The following is an 18,654-nucleotide window of genomic DNA, read 5'->3' as shown; positions in this document are numbered from 1 at the left end:
CATCTCCCACTTCACAATATAATGAACACATGGTCAGGTAACACTCAGTCACCCTGGAGGTCCAACCATAGAGTTCAGGGATTGCTTTGTTAGGGAAGTGCATGCGGAGGAGGTAGAGTATGACGCGGCTCAAGATTTTTCACCAAATGGCGAAATCCTGCATCACTAACAATGAAAATGGCTGTAAATCTTCAGCTATGAACACACCAAGAGCCCTCCCTCCACACTGAAGCACTGTGGCAATCAGCTGTCTCCGGTGTTCACATACATTTTTAACACCTCACAGGAGACATGCCAGGTACCAGCCTGCTTCAAGACCTCCACCATCATCCCAGTCCCAAAAAAACCAAGGACCACAGGACTCAATGACTACAGACCCCTTGCCCTGCCATCTGTGGTTGAAGTCTGTGGTTGAAGACAGGCTGCCAGTCCATCACAGGGCTGACACATTTACACCTAGGGCCAATTTAGTATGGCTGATTCACCTGACCTACATGTCTTTGGACTGTGGGAGGAAACCGAAGCACCTGGAGGAAACCCATGCAGACATGGGGAGAACATGCAAACTCCACACAGAGGACAACCCAGGATGACCCCCAAGGTTGGACTACCTCGGGGCTCGAACCCAGGACCTTCTTGCTGTGAGGCAACCATGCTAACCACTTGGGCACCGTGCCGCCCACGGTTCAGCCAAAAATGGTCAAACATGGCTGAAATTTTTCCGATGGGCTCTCAATATTACAAGCCACTAACCAATGAACATATTTCCAATCCATTTATTATTCCTTGACTCTCACTTCAGTGCAGCCCCCTTAATAGTTGTGAGCAAAGTTGTTAGCTTCCTCTCAGTTCCAATATATGGAAACAACCTCAAGGTCACTCTTATGGTTTTTCAATCACATGCTTCCATCTTTCTGCGTTGACCCCATGTCCATCAGTGTTTGTGTGATGTCTTTGTTGGAATTGCGTTTTCTGGGTGCGTATTAAACAGAATCGACATTCAATCTAATTTGATGAATCACATTACCTGCGTTACAAAGTCTGCAACAGCGAGTCCCTGTTTCATTCAAAGTACATTTAGTCTTTCTCTCTGTCTATAATTAGACTTTGTGGCATTCCTTGATGTTGATCAGGTTTCCAGTCTGAATCCACCCTAGTCAGATGACAGTGTGTTTTCATGGAGGGAGGGAGTGATGATTCATTTCAAACATGTAAATAAGCAGGATATAACATGCAGATACACCATTGCCAATAATCTGAAGTGATCAACAAATCTACACATCCAAACTCAGCGAACAAATCTCTGTATGCATCAGATTATTTGTTACATCCATTGTGATGGATGTTCTGTATATAGTAGGTACGTGTGTTAAAGTTAATCTTATTAGGCCAAAAGTCAAAGCATTCAGCACCCAGAGTCTGTGAATTATTTTTTTCCAGCAAAACGTCAGGTTAACTTAGATATTGTTTAGATTGTGGGGGGGGGGGTGTCTTAAAAGCTGGTCGCCTACTGCTAGGCAATATGGCTGTGTTATGGTTTGCAGTGGGACCCAAATGCAGACTAGGAGTAGATGAATGAGGGGCATATTGAATGGGTAGCGGGGAGTGGAGGTGGAATGAGAGAGGAGATGGCCGGCTTAGGCAGAGGGCAGGAGGGCAGTGAAGAATGGCAGGAAAGCCTGGGCAGAGTTGCCGAACGAGGGAGAATGGCGTTGGCTGGCCGTAGGGGGCTGGATGGAGAGCTGGCAAGCAACAGGCAGGTAGGCAGGCGAGTAATGATCCTGGAGCACAGGAGACGGAGAATAGCGATTAGTTGCAGATAAACACGAAGAGACAGGTTTCAAAGCACAAGGAAAATGAATCTCTAAGTGACTAGAGAGGCCTGACGCATCACTGTAGCTTAACAATGATCTGGAGAGGAGTGGTTGAAGAGCTGGGGTTCGTATCTGCTGGGGTTGGTGAGGTTGATGGAGGCAGGTGTGTGTAAACTGCAGGAGAATCAGGGATTCAAAGAAGGTTGCATCAGTTCATCTGGATACCGAATTTACTGAGAGATAGGTTTCATCATTCAACTAAGTGACAGCTTCAGTCTAAACGCACTGCAGGTATCCCCACCCTTTTAAACAATACAGTTCTATAATGACCAAAACCAACATCCATATTCATATGCAGGTAGTGGGACCACTAACTCGAGTTACAATGGCCATGTGTACTATTCGCAGAGGATTGGGGAATGTTTGCAATCACAGCATTGTAAGATGATGACAGATGTACTCATAGCCCCCCCTCGGTTCAGGGATGGTCGTTCCCTCTTAACACAGATGGCCTCTTTGACTCTCCACTCTAGTTATTGGTCACACCAATATTTGCACATGAAACTGGTCGTTGGTGTCAGTCGTTATACATCTGTCACCATCTTACAATGCTGTGATTGCAACATTCCCTAATCCTCAAAGAAGATTGAATCAGTTCATCTGGATACAACATTTATTGACAGATACGTTTCATCACTCAGCTAATCCTCTGTGAATGGTACACATGGCCACTGAAACTCTAGTTAATGTCACACCCATATTCTCATGAAACCAGTCGTTGGTTTCGGTCGTTACGCATCTGTTGCCATCTTACATTGCTGTGATGGCAACAATCCCAAATCCTCTGTGAACAGTACACATGGCCTTTGAAACTCAAGTTAATGGTCACACCTATAATTGCATATGAAACCGGTCGTTGGTTTCAGTCATTATGTAACTGTATTGTGCCATTATTTATAAGGGTGGGGATACCTGCAGTCAGTTGAGACTGAAGAGGTCACTTAGGTGAGTGATGAAACGTATCTGTCAATAAACATTGTATCCAGATGAACTGATTCAACCTTCTTTAATTTTCTTACCTGGATTATTGAGCATGAATCAAGATGAGAATCAGGGAAGGAGCGCCACGCCCACGCCACACACACACACACACACACACATACATAGGAACACAGGGAAACATAAGGGAAAACTAGAGGGATGGCTGCTGCCGTGACAGGCAGAAAATGCTATCATGGTTAAAATGTTTACATCATATTACAATTTCTAATGTGATATTTACAGAAGTGCTATTTATGTCAATCTTAATAGGTTAATTTGTTCCTTTATTTAGTAATACTAGACAGCTCACTACAAGGTAGCTACATGCTGTCAAAAACAAGAGGAGCTCAGCTAAAGCCAATATCAAACCAGTGACCTGTGTTCATTTCAAAATCTGGGGAAATGTTTTCTATTATCGGTGTTGTTTAATCGCCCAGCATGACACACACGCTCCAACGGATTTGCCCATCTTGCAGCCTCTCTGTCTCCTACCCAGGAGACTGTCGTCACATATCCTCTCCCCTGCAATCAATAGTCTGCCTGAGGAGGAGCCTCTGGCTGGCCAACATGGAAGAGCATCTCAATGAGCAGTTTGAATACTGTTACTGAGCTCACGGTGTGGTTCGCTGCTGTGTTGTGACCCTGTTGTTTTTCACCAGTGCCTGTAATGAGGACTGATGGAGGAGAGAATGGAGGTACCAGCTGGCCGGCCTGGCCGCGGGGCTAGTTATAAATGAGATAGTCATGTTACGTCTCGAAATGAAAACTTTTTTTCTCTTCAATCACGGTTGTCATTCACAGACCCACTAACTAGATTATACATACGTATGTCTTGGAGCTGCTGTGGGTATTGTGTGTCAGTGTAGGTCTGTGTCAGAGAGACAAAAGAGGTTGTTAAGCTCTGAAAATAACCATAATGACAGTGACAGGTGTTGCTTAGGCCCTGCCCCAGTTAGAGATGATAAATTAAGTCTTTCGACCCCCTGACAACTTTGTGTTTTGTGTTTATCTAGTTAAAAGTGAGAGTCAGAGATGGATTTCTGCTATAGGAGAAGCTGGTAATTTCCTTTTAGGGCTTGTCGGTCTCTAAGAACTGACTTTGTCCTATCAGAATGATTCTCAGCAGAGTGGATTCAGCTCTCCTGATCTCATGATATCCAACAGAAGTACTGAATATCTGGTTATTTTTGTTACATACCTCTTGTAATATTACCCTGATTGTGGAAATTTTGCGCTCCATCATTTGTATTTTCACAACAATAACAGAAACGTCAAAATGTAGCTGCTATAGAAACTTTAGATAGAAACGTTAAACGGATACTGGTACAGTCAGCTGTGACCGACTGCTTCCTGTCTGTCTCTGTCTTGTCTCTTTCTGTCTATCTACCTCTGCATTTCCTTCTCTGTCTCAAGTCAGGTTCCAGGTCTAATTTACCTCCTTTCTTTTTGTTATTTCAGTCTTTTTCTTGGTGTCACAGTGGCCCAGTGGTTAGCACTGTTGGCTCACAGCAAGAAGGTCCTGGTTTGAACCCCAGGCCATCCCAGGTCCTTTCTGTGTGGCGTTTGCATGTTCTCCCCGTGTCTGGGTGGGTTTCCTCCGGGTGCTCCGGTTTCCTCCCAACATCGAAAAGACATGCATGTTAGGGTTAATGCTCCTGTCTAGGGCTGTGCAATATGACAACATATATCGTGCGATGATAAAAAATGTCTTATCGTTTCTTATGAAGCTCTATCGTTTATTTCATTGTGTCTCAAATCGCACTCTTCACGGCAATATTTTTCGTTGTTTGGGCAACCCTTACCGCTCTTTGCATGGAGGCAATGCAAACAAACATGGAGGACAGTGAACGTAACACAGAACGGGGTAATTCTGAACAGAAGGACTCTGACCAACCAGGACAAAACGAGGAGCTTGTACCTAAAAAGGGGCTACTTCTATCGTATGGACGTGGTTTGGGGATGAAAAGTCTGACACGGACCAGAAAACCGTACTTTGCAAAATATGCCCCACACCGGTCCCCACAACAGACTCAAACACCACTAGCCTCTTTTACCACCTACGCAACTATAGTTGAAAAGTGTTTTCTATTTACCTTTTTATATTTTATACATTAATATTTCATATTTTGTTACATGCTTAATTGAAAATTTGCGCAAAGGTTCTAAGTAAAAGGAGAAAAATAATCAAATATGAATCAGTACCTTTTATTTGTCGTGTATATAATTCAAAATGTAATAAGAAATGGGCCTTTCCATGTGGTCATTTTATATAATCTTTCATTGAATTTACAGAGAATGTGCTATATCGGGATATGTATCGTTATCGTGACATGAATGACCCATATCGTGATATGAGATTTTGGTCATATCGCACAGCCCTACTCCTGTTTGTGCCCCTGAGCAAGGCAATGAAAAGAAGAACTGGAGTTGGTCCCCGGGTGCTGCAGCTGCCCGCTACTCCTATACAATAGGATGGCTTAAATGCAGAGGATGAATTTCATTGTAACCTACAATGACAAAAGAAAGTGTCTTTCTTCTTTTCTCCTTTCCTTCCTCCTTCTCCTTGATTCCTCCTCTCCAAAGCAGGGAGCTGACAGTTTCCTATCTTTTATACAAGGCTTACAGACCACCTGCCTCGCTGAAATCATAAGAGGATTTACAGCCGAAACCTTACAGCAACAGTTTCCTCCTCACAGCTGTTTCAGTGCATGTTGACCTTTCTTTCCACTCCACCTCCTCTTTCTTAACTTTTAATGACTCTACTCCCATACGTTTTTTTTTCTTTGATGGTCCCATTTGCACTTGTCTGACTGAAAAAGGGAAGAAAGGACAATGTTTTGTATGTATCCATATCAGCGGGCGAGTATTTATAGCCTCATACGTTCAATAATTAAACTGTACTAACCGGCAGCTGAATTCATGGTTATTCATACCCAGACACATGGACCGTCACCAGCGGGCTTGGATATGTTGATTACAAAGCGTCCATTCCACACACACGCTCACACGAGCATACAGACATGCAAACAGCATGCTTTTCATACACACAAATTCACTTTTTACTTCCACTCAGGAGAGCATAGCGGTTAAATAAAATCAAGAGCGTGATACTGGCAGAGTAATTGCTCGATCTGAGCTTTAAAGTGGTTATCCTTAATTTCTACAGTTTGGCATCATGTGATGATCACAATGGTATGTTTTTATACCACAAATCCCAGCGCTCCATTCAAAACAAACGGGATCCTGAATGTGCAGAAAGCTTTCACATGCGGGTCACAATTTTTGATGGTTGCAGATTTTGGTGTAACACTGGTAAACTGTGTTTTTTTGGAGCAAGAACACTGATCAACAGTGTTATCCAACACGATATTAGTAAGTCACTGATAAAACCATATTAAACATTTTATTAAACTTTAGAAAATGTTTAGCTTTGTATTTTCACAACTGTCGTTTATTCCTCCACATTTGATGTGCAAGTTCTTTCTCCTCCTTCTTCTTCTTCTGTTGCTTTTGTGGCAGACCCCACCTGCAACAATGAAAAATAGAATATAAAGGAGCAATTACAGAATACTAATTCATTGTATGGCTGTTGAATGGCCATGATAATACCACCAGGGGGCATCCGGGTGGCATGCGGTCTATTGCCTTGCCTACCAACACGGGGATCGTCAGTTCAAATCCCCGTGTTACCTCCGGCTTGGTCAAGCGTCCCTACAGACACATTTGGCCATGTCTGCGGGTGGGAAGCCGGAGGTGGGTATGTGTCCTGGTCACTGCACTAGCACCTCCTCTGGTCGGTCAGGGCGCCTGTTCGGGGGGGGTGGGACTGGGGGGAATGGCGTGATCCTCCCACGTGCTACGTCCCCCTGGCGAAACTCCTCACTGTCAGGTGAAAAGAAGTGGCTGGTGACTCCACATGTATCGAAGGAGGCATTTGGTAGTCTGCAGCCCTCTCAAAATTGGCAGGGGGGGGGGCGCGACCGGGACGGCTCAGAAGAGTGGGGTAATTGGCCGGATATAATTTGGGGAGAAAAAGGAAGAAAAAAAAAATCCACACACTCACACACAAAAAGAAAATACCTGCAAGAAAAGCTATCAGCTATGACATTTTAATATAAACAATTGTGGATTACATCTTTAAAGATTACTGGTGAAGAAGTAAATATGAATTTGCAGAGAGAACCTGTCATAGGTAGATATGCCAATTCCTTGAGGGCCAACAGCAACGGCTCTCAAACTTTGATGGAAAGGGCACATTTCCTTTGTGCTGGTGCCAAGCAAGATAATGGAGGGGCGGGGGCAGGTGTAGATTCAGTGCAAAATCGTGACACTAAGCCATGAGAATTTTTATATCAAAGTATTCCCCCTGAATCACAATGTTAAAGCCCGGTTAACAGATATGCTGTGAAGAAGTTTTATGTTATGAGTTCTACATCTCTGAATGTTTGAATTTGAGTTGTGTAAATCTTTACTCAGGGGAGCATGTTCATGTTTTAAGCTTTTGTAACACATGGGACTTAAATTAACACATTTTGTTGTACATTTTCTTCAGATTATTGCAGTCTTCAAATTCTACTGAAGATATAAGGGGATGGAGCCTTAGAAATGTAATATCAAGTCACAATATTGAAAAATCCAAATATGGGCGTCCGGGTAGCGTGGTGGTCTATTCCGTTGCCTACCAACATGGGCATCGCCGAATCGAATCCCCGTGCTACCTCCGGCTTGGTCGGGCGGCCCTACAGAAACAATTGGCCGTGTGTGCGGGTGGGAGCTGGATGTGGGTATGTGTCCTGACTCCACATGTATCGGAGGAGGCATGTGGTAGTCTGCAGCCTTCCCCAGATCGACAGAGGGGGTGGAGCAGCGACCGGGACGGCTCGGAAGAGTAAGGTAATTGGCCAAGTACAATTGGGGAGGAAAAGGGGGGGGGGGTAAAAAAAAAATCAAAATATGTATCAAACTAGCACTGAAAAATCATATGGCGATATCAAATAGGAGCTCACCGATTCCCAGCCCTAGAAGGTAACCTCCATCAAGGCTGCTGACCTACTAACTACTATAATATATCCATCAACTTGAGATGGCAGTTTCCCTGAAATAATTTGGGGTCTTTTTTTCATCTTCGTATGAGAGTCTCGACCTCAGCAGTGTGCCATGCATTCTGTATCCAGAGACCTGTAATTACACAGTGTTTATTCCTGCAGTCAGACTGTTGTGATCTCCGCCTACCTTGCAGACTCCTCTTCAAACTGGATCAATAGAAACAGCGATTGCACCATGTTCAAGTGGGGAAGCAGAAACAAGCCTCCTTTGAAACCAATAAGATGCTTTTTATCGACTTTCAGAGCAAATGGCTTGATGAAACAGGCTTTGTACAGCCGCTCTGTTCTGTGGTCCTACCTGGTACTGACTGACAAGTAATGCTTTTTGAAGCGAACATCTTTCACCCTGTTTGTGAAAAACATCTGGTTTGCATTCAAAGCAGCCGTAACGCTGAGAATCTACTTCAGTCGCCATAGTGTGTCGACCCGGTGTTCATCAAAGCAGACGGAGAAACATGAACCTCCTGAAAGCTTTAATTCACCTGAGGTTGGCCGGTGTGCAGCAGAAGTGATGAATGGCCAAGCATCTGCAAGACCTTGTGCCAAACAAATGCAACTGCAACAGAAGTAAACACAGACAGCACTAGTATGGTCTTTCATTGGCCTTCCGGTTTTACTTTGAAACATTGATATCCATATTTTCTTTTCTCTTCGCCCCTCCTTTTCCATCATCAAGCTCTTTTGTTTATGGCATTAAACCGAGCACAAAGTGGTGTGCTGTTAAAAAGTAGAACCACAAGTGTCTGTGGACAGGTATTGGGATTATGCTAATTGGCTTGCATGCATTATGAGCTCAAGGATTGGGAATTGATTAAGGGCACAGTCACACGTACACGAAATTAACATTGGCGAATATTTGACTCTCGTTCACTACCACTCTGGGTGAGTGAAAAGGCAAATCGCTTCTGGTGGCAAAGCAAATTCGCATCTTCGCTTCGTGTAGAGTTCTTGTAGAGTACAACTTGTGTACAACGAATGTGTTATTTGCCCCTTCGTTGGCATATAATGGAAGTGAACGGGAAGTGAAAATTCACCAACGTTTATTTCGCACATGTGTGACTGTGCCCTTATTGTTTTTTGTTTTTTTGGCATTCCGTTTTTTTATTTTCTATCTGTTCTGGTAGAGAATATGTAGGTAGTGTGTTGTGTTATCTCTTTAGTCATTTGAGGAGCATTAGTGCAGAAGTAAGTAAACACGTGCAAATCTTTTTTTATTGATGTGCAGGGTTTTTGCACATGTGTATGATGGTTTGTGATGCGGCCCAAAGAGTGGACAGGATACAACTCTGTGCGGTTGGTGGTCAGAGCCTTGGCTCGTCCAGAGAGAGTCTGGACTACATTAAAACCTGAGGACCCAGGCATCCGGTGGCATGGCAGGCTATTCCATTGCCTACCAACACGGGGATCGCCGGATCGAATCCCCGTCTTACCTCCGGCTTGGTTGGGCATCCCTACAGATACAATTGGCTCTGTCTGCAGGTGTGAAGCCAGATGTGGGTATGTGTCCTGGTCACTGCACTGGCACCTCCTCCAGTCGGACGGGGGCACCTGTTTGGGGGGAGGAGGAAATGGGGGGAATAATGTGATCCTCCCATGCGCTATGTCCCCCTGGCGAAACTCCTCACTGTCAGGTGAAAAGAAGCGGCTGGCGACTCCACGTGTATTGGAGGAGGCATGTGGTAGTGTGCAGCCCTCCCCAGATCGGCAGAGGGGTTGGAGCAGTGACCGGGATGGCTTGGAAGAGTGGGGTGACTGGCCGGATACCATTGGGGGGAAAAGGGGGGAAAAAAAATCCTGAGGACCCCGGGGTCTGTTCTCTTGACTGGCTGAAGAGAGAGAGGAACATACGGATGCAAGGCAAAGGAGAGCCGAGACATCATAGATGGATGGACTGACTGCACATATACAGACACAAAAAACACAGTTCACACCTCACTAGATTTGTAGTATTGAGCCATCTCTGCTGATGTCAGGGTTTTTTCCTCGATTCGTGTAGTATTCCCAATCAAACCTGCTGTGCCCACGGTACGACAACTAGAATCGCAATTTGTCAAAGAGCACAGAATTTTCTTTTCGCAGTCCTGGCCGTTATTTCACCGGGTGCACACTGTTTGTCACAAGTTTTCAAAGCTTGCGGCTTTGTGCCGAGATGCATGGTTTAGTGGCAGGAGGGTGACTGTAAGATTTGGAAATTTCATCCACTCAGCTACCTTTCAGCAATTGCATAATCCCTTTGAAGCGTCCTTTCCCAGACAAGGGCACCGTTCTAATCCCCTTGCTAACAGATGAAGATATGTGGGATTTGGGTTGGTTTGATATGTCCATCAGCAAAATGTGGAAGAAATGTGTGTGGTGTGCCTGTACTGCAAATAACCTGGTGTTTCCAAATTGAAACCTCTATTAATGTTAGACTCTATCGCCGTCAAACTCGACTCGGCCTGGCATCCATTCATTTTGAAGCTTCCTGTGATTGTCTCGGTGATGGATGATGTTAATGCTGCCTGTTGTACATTTACATGAAGTTCAAGTTCACCCTTCTGACTTTGACGCAAGTGGGAAACTCGGAAGAAAAACTCTAGAATGTTATTTATGGGGTGTCCGGGTGGCGTAGCGGTCTATTCCGTTGCCCACCAACACGGGGATTGCCGGTTTGAATCCACGTGTTACTTTCGGCTTGGTCAGGCATCCCTGCAGACACAATTGGCCCTGTCTGCAGGTAGGAAGCAGGATGTGGTTATGTGTCCTGGTCACTGCATTAGTGTCTCCTATGGTCGGTCAGGGCGCCTGTTCAGGGGGGAGGGGGAACTGGGGCGGAATAGCATGATCCTCCCACACGCTACGTCCCCCTGGTGAAACTTCTCACTGTCAGGTGAAAAGAAGCGGCTGGCGACTCCACATATATCGGAGGAGGCATGTGGTAGTCTGCAGCCCTCCCTGGATCGGCAGAGGGGGTGGAGCAGTGACCGGGATGGCTCGGAAGAGTGGGGTAATTTGCCAGATACAATTAGGGGAGAAAGGGGGGGGGTAAATAAATAAATAATACGGTCTAAATGAGAACTTTGGTCTGTTTGGTTTGGCTCCTTGTTGGCTAATTCTTCAACTTGAAAGCAGTTGCTGGAAATCATCCTCATGAAGGATGAGTTATGATTTAATTTTTTTGCTCTACTTTAGTTTTGTCATGCTCAGTTTGGCCGGCCAAGCTAATAGAGAGACACATAAGGGAGACACATACGGTGTGAGCATGCTTCCATAGTTATTACACTTTCACTTATTAGCATCTGCTGCCATACTGAGTCTTGCTGATGACTGATGAGGTAGGAAAGGGTCTATTTTCCTTCTTTACTATTCTTCCCCCTGAGCCATTTATCAGTCAATCTTCAGTGGGAAAACAGTGTAATGATCCGTGCATTGTGGTGCTGTTGTAAGTTATTCGGCTCCCAACTAGTCTCAGCCCTCAGCCGGAGACGCAGCGATCAGCCGAAATGTTCTCACAGATAATGAGCTTCAAGTTGTGTGTTTAGCGTGGGCATTCGGGGATTAAAGGAGACGTGTTGTGAGATCTTACTCTGAATAGGAAAAACATTTTTGCATCGCACACAGTCACGGTAATGTTTCAGCATAGTTATAACTTGCCAAAACTGCGTTGGTTTATCTCTGCTCATTTTAAACTCTTCTTTCATCTGCCTTCTGTTTTGCTTGCGTTGTATTACCCCCCTCGCTCTCTCTCACTCACTCTCTTTCTCTCTCACACTCTCTCTCTCTCTCTCGTCCTCCCTCCCTCTTTCTACTTCCATACACTGACCCCCTATGCAGGCACATTCAAATCCATAGCCAACTTGAAAGTGCTTGTCGTGGTGTTTGTACACACAATGAGTGTGACTTGAAACATGGTGGAACGTTGTTAGGGCAGCGGCCCATTCAGTAACACACACACACACACACACACACACACACACACACACACACACACGTTGGTATGGATTACAATGCACCTTACACTTTCAATAATGCACTCACCCTCTCTTTGTCTTTTGTCTCCCCTCTCCCCCCTTCCTCCACCGTGTCTGCCTTCACTTTACCGCTACATCCTCTGCATGGAAAGCAGGCCTTACAAATTGACTGACAGACAGCTCCTCTGCTCTATGCCCTGACTTTGCTGACTGTCGGTGGGGCTTGTTTTGCGTATGAGAGCACTGCAAGATCAAAGCTACTACGAAGAGTTTTAGGCTCTTGTTGACTTTGCACACCCGTGAACATAAGCGGCTAAGTGTTTTGCAGAAGTAAGACTTCATTTTGCACAAACATTACCTCTTGTCACTAAGATCTACATTCACCCTCTGGTGAGGAGTGAGAGGTGTGGTGTTTTCAGAAACGGGCGTTTGCATGATTTGCAGCAATGAGAGGATGTATCTCTAATTTGGGTAATTTATCAGGTCTGTGTGCTGTAAGTCATTTCGTCAGATTTCACAGGGAGACAAACCCAGGGATGCACATTCGGAGTCATTATATAGCAATATCTAATCTCGCCGATGGTCTCATTTTATTGTGTCGGTCGTACAGAGGCATTGAGATGAAATTGAAACTGATAAATAATCAGTGAAAAACCCCTCATAGCGGCTTTAAATTAGCACTCATTAAACAGCTACATGGGCCCTGAGCTGTTGCGGCAGCACTTCCGATGAAGAACTGTAATGCTAATGCTCCCCATTAAATGACCCAGTACTTATCTTCAGCATCGCATCTCGGAATATTTATAGAGCTTATTGCCCTACAATTGACAGTGTGGACTTGGAACTAATCTGGCTGCAGTCATCTGAGTAATTCTTTGTACCAACTCATTCACTCCCACTGTGCCAGGCAATCACAGTAGTTAACTGAACAATCCTGTTGAATGATGCTCAATGGAGGGATTGAAGCTTGTCTTTTACACAAGTTAGAACGACCCCCCCCCCCCAGACTCCCCGGCTGTTGTCAGCTATTGATACCATGGCAGTTTACCCCTCCTCCTTATATTCCAACCCACTCCGCTGCTTTGACACTGATTTATTGGTCAGTCATCCATTACTGCTGCCTGCCACCAAGCCATTGAGATGATATTGTGTGTGGCTGAAGATGGGTTTGACCCCGTTCATCCACTTTGCCATCAGGTCCAACTCCCTCATTTAAAGGAGGTTATTGGTGTTGGTCCTCCTCTGCTGTAGTCAGTAGGTTAGCTCTTGAGGAGGAGGTTGGCCTCCTCTGCATTTTTTTCTGCAGCATTGGGACAGATCAATACTAACCATGCAAGGTGAGCTTTTCTGTTGGCAGGATTTGAACTAGATCAGCCTTCAAACACAGAAATGCTGAGAGTTAAAGCTTCTTTATTGATTTGACAAAAAAAAAAAAAAATCAGCCCCTTGGCTTGACCTTGATGTAACTCGATATTCTTCATGGATTGCTTAATAATTTTCATTAAATGTTAAACTTTTTCAAAGTTTCAGTGTTGGAGGATCAGTGTGCAGAGGCTCCTTGGTGGTTGAAATGCATTGTGTGTCGCTTGTGAGCTTGCACATGTTCCATCCTTGCTAATCTTATTGTCATTTGTTTTGCACTGTACTCATAATTTGGCAGTATTCTGCAACATATCCCAAGGACACTTGTTTATTTCATTTTGTGCCTACAGGGTAGCAATGTAATGGAGGACCAAGACCTGAGAGAGATTGGAATCACAGAACCAAGCCACAGAAGGAAAATCTTACATGCAGCACGTTCCTTACCCAAGGTGAAAATCCCTCTATATCTACAATACGAGAATCACCCACTTTTCACAGACAAGATCTTATTTATAGTGTCTGAAGTTGCTACTCCTGTAATGAAACACTATGCGTAGTCTTCACTTGACCTCTATTTAAGTCAAGTCAATTTTATTTGTATAGCCCAATATCACAAACAAATGTGCCTCAGTGGGCTTTACAGCAACACAACATCCTGTCCTTAGACCCTCGCATCGGATAAGGAACAACTTCCTAAAAAAAAAAAACCCTTTAACAGGGAGAAAAAATAGGAAGAAACCTCAGGGAGAGCAACAGAGGCAGGATCTCTCTCCCAAGACGGACAACGTGCAATGGATGTTGTGTGTACAGAATAAAACACAATTTACAGAATGCAACATTGAAAAAGGATAACAGAATTATAATGGAATTATAAAATGTATGACGAATATAATGAGAAGGATGCTAAGCAGTGTCCAGGCGCCACCGGAACAGCCTAGGACCTGAGCCACATGACCGCCATAACCATGTTATAAAAAAAAAATAGTCACTCATCTTAGTGAGAGAAGGATATAACATTGAAACAGGATAACAAAATAATATGGATTTATAAGATATATAAAAAGAAAATGTGATGAGGGGGATGCCAAGCATTGTCCAGGCGGTGACCACCATCACCATGCAGACCCGGGAGGAGAAGCAACTGCACATGCACACAAGGGAGACTCACATGACGCCATTCACACACATAAAAAGAGAAAGGAGAAGACATCATTCAGAGAGCGAGAAAAGACGTGAGAGAAGAGAACAGATTGCAATAGTCAATCATCTATACTCTATAGTCTCGTCGGCAGAACACTTAGTACTGTAAATCCAGTTTGTAACCTGTTCCGCTCTCAGAATGGTGGATTTGTGGGATAGACATCGCTATGTGGCTAGTGTAGCCATATCAAGCAGAAATACTGATCCCAAGTTATCCTAAAAGTCCCACTTTTGTCTTGCATCGGTCAAACTATCAGTGCATGACCATATCTTCCTTTACAGGTAAAACCGCTGGGCTGTGATGGGAGCACCTCCCTGTCCTCCTGGCTAGACATCCTTGGCTTACAGGAGTACTTGCACAACTTCTTGGCCAGTGGTTACCGCACTCTGGACTGTGTCAAAAACCTGTGGGAACTGGAGATTGTCAATGTAAGTCATTAACAAGGGGCAATGTTAAGTGCTGAAACCAGTGTTTGGACCTGTTCAAATGGTTTTTCCTTTTTTTTTTCTAGGTGCTAAAGATCACTTTGCTTGGACACAGGAAACGCATCATCGCTTCCTTAGCTGAGAGGCCCTATGAGGAGCCTCCTGTCAAGCCTCCCCGTCTGTCTCAGATCAGGGTGAGGACCCAGGAACTCTCACGTCACTCATCCCTGCTGGATTCAGCAGATTAATTTTCATGAAAAAATAAAACAAAATTGCCATCACCGTGCCCGTCACTTATGTCACTATCTTAATCCCTACAGTGCCAGGACCTGCCTGGATCCCAGACCCCCTCACCTCTTAGTCATATGGACTCCTACACGGGCCGCTCCATGGACCCCCTGCTGCCACCTGGAGAACCAGGAAGGAAGAAAGGTCCAGATTCGGACTTTGAGATAGCCCAAAGAGTCCGCACCGAAAGGAACAGATCACATGTATGTAGTTAATCTGCATCTGCCAGTTCATCAAGATGTTAAATCTACCAGTAATCTTTTTATTTTTTGATTCAATTTCATCAATGTCTGCAGCATAGAATATTGTCATGTCAGTGTTGAAGACATTGAAATGTTATTTGTCTTGTGTATCAAATATTTTTGAATGCTTTGTGCAAACATGCTTTGAAAATATACTATCATGTCTTTGCCCAGAATGAGCAAAAAATATAAGTGTGCTTACAGAATATTTAGAAAAGTTGGTCGACCATAACTGTGTAGAAACAAGTTGGTCATTCTGTTCTGCTACCACCCAAAGTAAATGGTAAATGGACTGCATTTATATAGTGCTTTTCTAGTCTACCGACCACTCAAAGCGCTTTACAATGTATGCCTCACATTCACCCATTCACACACACATTCATTCACTGATGGAGGAGGCTGCCATGCAAGACACCAACCTGCTCATCAGGAGCAGTAAGAGGTTCAGTATCTTGCTCAAGGACACTTCGACACACTCTGTGGAAGAGCTGGGGATAAAACCAGGAACCTTCTGATTACTAGACGATCCGCTGTTCCTCCTGAGCCATGCCGTCCCTCAAGTAGTATCACAGCCCCAAATTTAATCCCTAGTTAAAGTAGGATCGACGAGGCTAAATTAATAATTTAAAGGAATAGCTAGGAGTTTTTGATGTTTATCCTCGTTTTATACTCACTGGTCAGGTATTACACAGGAAGGTTTAATTTCCACAGTCATCCATCCTCTCATTCATATTCGACACACAGCTCCAGCTTGTCTTCTACAGTTCAACGCAATTAATGGGGGGATAAATCCATGATCCTCGTTCAGTGCAAGAAAATAAAAAATAAATCACTCCACAGTTCAGCTAAAGCTAACACGATGCTACAGAAGTCTATCATAGTGAATTAAAGTGGTCATTTTAAAACTTTGGTCATTTGTAACTGTTGGTTCTGGTCGTTTCCTAACACTGAAAGGGCATTGTGGATTCGTCCCTCATTGATTGCATTGTACTGTGGGTAGCAAGCTAGAGCTGTGTGTCCAGTATGAAGAGAAGGATGGATGACTGTGTAAATGAGACCTGTATTTGTTCTACATGAGCTGTGTGTATGAAATAGGGATAAACTTCAAAAAATGCCCAACTAGTCCCTTAAAAGGGCAGCAGTCCAGTAATAAAGAAGGGAAATCTATACAATGAATCCCCCTACTCCTTACCGCCCACAGGAATTGTACGAAGAACGGCATAGGGAGCCTCGGCTTACCCTGCGGCCCCCCAGCTTGGCAGCACCTTATGCCCCGGTCCAGAACTGGCACCACCAACCTGAGAAACTCATCTTTGAATCCTGTGAATATGAGGCCAATGTAAGTATACGCCTCTCCCCTTACCAGTATTATGTTTTATGAAATACAAATGTAATCTCTGACTGAGTCTCTCTCTTGTCTTTACCAATATGCTGTTTGCATCTCCTATCCCCATGCAGTACTTGGGCTCTATGCTTATCAAGGATTTACGGGGTACTGAGTCCACCCAGGACGCCTGTGCCAAAATGAGGGTATGCCATTTCTCACGCTCTTGTGACTATGGACAAACGAGAGCCGTCATACTTGTGCCTGAGCTACTGGTAACCATATTAATGTCCTCTCCATCTTTTTTGGTCTTTTGCCTTCCAGAGATCGACAGAGCAGATGAGGAAAATTCCATCCATCATTCTCTCCATCACCTACAAGGGGGTGAAGTTCATCGACGCAGCCAATAAGGTTAACTACCCATTGTAACTGAGATTTGCTCAATATCGGGTAAAGCCTTGATAACCTAATACATATACAGGGCCCATTAGGGACTATGTCTTTAATAGAGACTTTCTGTCATGAAGAATGTATTAGATTGTCCATAGAGACTTGGTGATATATAATTTAATAAATATGTCATTTGAACCACAGGGATTTTTCTCTTGTGATATCGCAGACAGGAAGTCTAAATTATACAACTACCAAGAATGACATCACATCTCCCACACTGAGCCAGACTCCTTCCAACTTTCCTTTTATTCTATTTTGCTTGTAAATGCCATGCATCCCTCCCTGCCCAGGTCAGATCTGTCCATGGGTATATTTTGGCTCGGATCAAGTCTGTTCTGTTCACACTGTTGTTTGCTTGTTATCATTGAAACTGACTATATAAAATACTGCCTTTCTGGCTTAGTCTGTAGTTGATTGATTATTCTGCATTTCCAACTGTATTGGTGTGAATTCTAGCTCCGGCTTTCCTCATCCATTCCTCCCTGCTTTACCAGCTCTCTTCACTGTAAAGCTGCTTTTGATAAATAATTTTTCAGAGCCATCTTTTGTAAGTTTTACAGCCTGTTACTTCCCTGACGTTAACATAAATTGATAAATGAAAAAATACTTAAATTCCCTTGAAAAAAAGTCTGTGGTTGTATTTATACTCCTTATTCCCAAAATGCTTTCATTCCTAAGTCCTTTATGCATCTCTGCATCTTTGCAGAATATCATAGCGGAACATGAAATCCGGAATATTTCTTGTGCGGCCCAGGACCCGGAGGACCTGTGTACGTTTGCCTACATCACCAAGGATCTACAGACCAGCCACCACTACTGCCATGTGTTCAGCACCGTTGATGTGGTAAGGATGTCAAATACCTTATGTACCCTGACTTCACTAGCTATGTTTCCATTCAATTGTCAAGCAAATTTCTAAAGTCACAAACACAAATTAGTTTAGGCTCCATCAGATGTGTTTCGGCAAATAAAACTGTGATCATAGTTTTATGAATCCTACATCATATGCCCGTACTTCAGCACCCACAACAAAGTTAAGATGATGAGACAGTTGATCATGTGATTAAATTCTATTCGCATTAAATATTTTTAATTCAGAAAATTTGTTTCCATTGACCATTTAGCGCATGAATGCTTTTTCGACAAAGCAAAACCACCTCAAGCGAGACTATAATCTTTTTGTGGTATTTTGGATTTTTTTCCTGAAATGTGGTGTTTCCATTCAGCTTTTTCCTATTTGAAACATCAAATTTTACAAAAAAAAAAAAAAAATAGCTTGATGGAAACCACACTGCTGGCTTCTTAGGTTTACTTGTTTTAGAGTAAAAGGTAATAAAGCTTTCGCTGATTTGCCCTAGTTTTAGCTGCAGTGTCACTTTTGAGTCCACTGGTTTGATGCTGGTGGCATGGTGCCGCAGTGGTTAGCACGATCGCCTCACAGCAAGAAGG

General features: G+C 43.9%; 1 protein-coding gene across 1 annotated transcript in view; it reads left to right on the top strand.

The window, feature by feature from the left end:
* The window catches only part of LOC130106950 (ankyrin repeat and SAM domain-containing protein 1A-like), a 131,158-nt gene that overhangs the window by 99,471 nt on the left and 13,033 nt on the right, over positions 1–18,654 (top strand). The window contains exons 18-25 of the mRNA XM_056273305.1: positions 13,623–13,721; positions 14,755–14,901; positions 14,985–15,092; positions 15,219–15,389; positions 16,630–16,767; positions 16,887–16,958; positions 17,077–17,163; positions 17,912–18,049. Of these exons, the coding sequence (XP_056129280.1) occupies positions 13,623–13,721; positions 14,755–14,901; positions 14,985–15,092; positions 15,219–15,389; positions 16,630–16,767; positions 16,887–16,958; positions 17,077–17,163; positions 17,912–18,049 (960 nt within the window). The remainder of the gene's footprint in view (positions 1–13,622; positions 13,722–14,754; positions 14,902–14,984; positions 15,093–15,218; positions 15,390–16,629; positions 16,768–16,886; positions 16,959–17,076; positions 17,164–17,911; positions 18,050–18,654) is intronic.

The sequence above is a fragment of the Lampris incognitus genome, chromosome 2 (assembly GCF_029633865.1).
Source record: "Lampris incognitus isolate fLamInc1 chromosome 2, fLamInc1.hap2, whole genome shotgun sequence".
Classification (NCBI taxonomy): Eukaryota; Metazoa; Chordata; class Actinopteri; order Lampriformes; family Lampridae; genus Lampris; species Lampris incognitus.
Note: the sequence above shows the minus strand (reverse complement) of the source record. Positions and strands in the feature narration are given on the sequence as shown.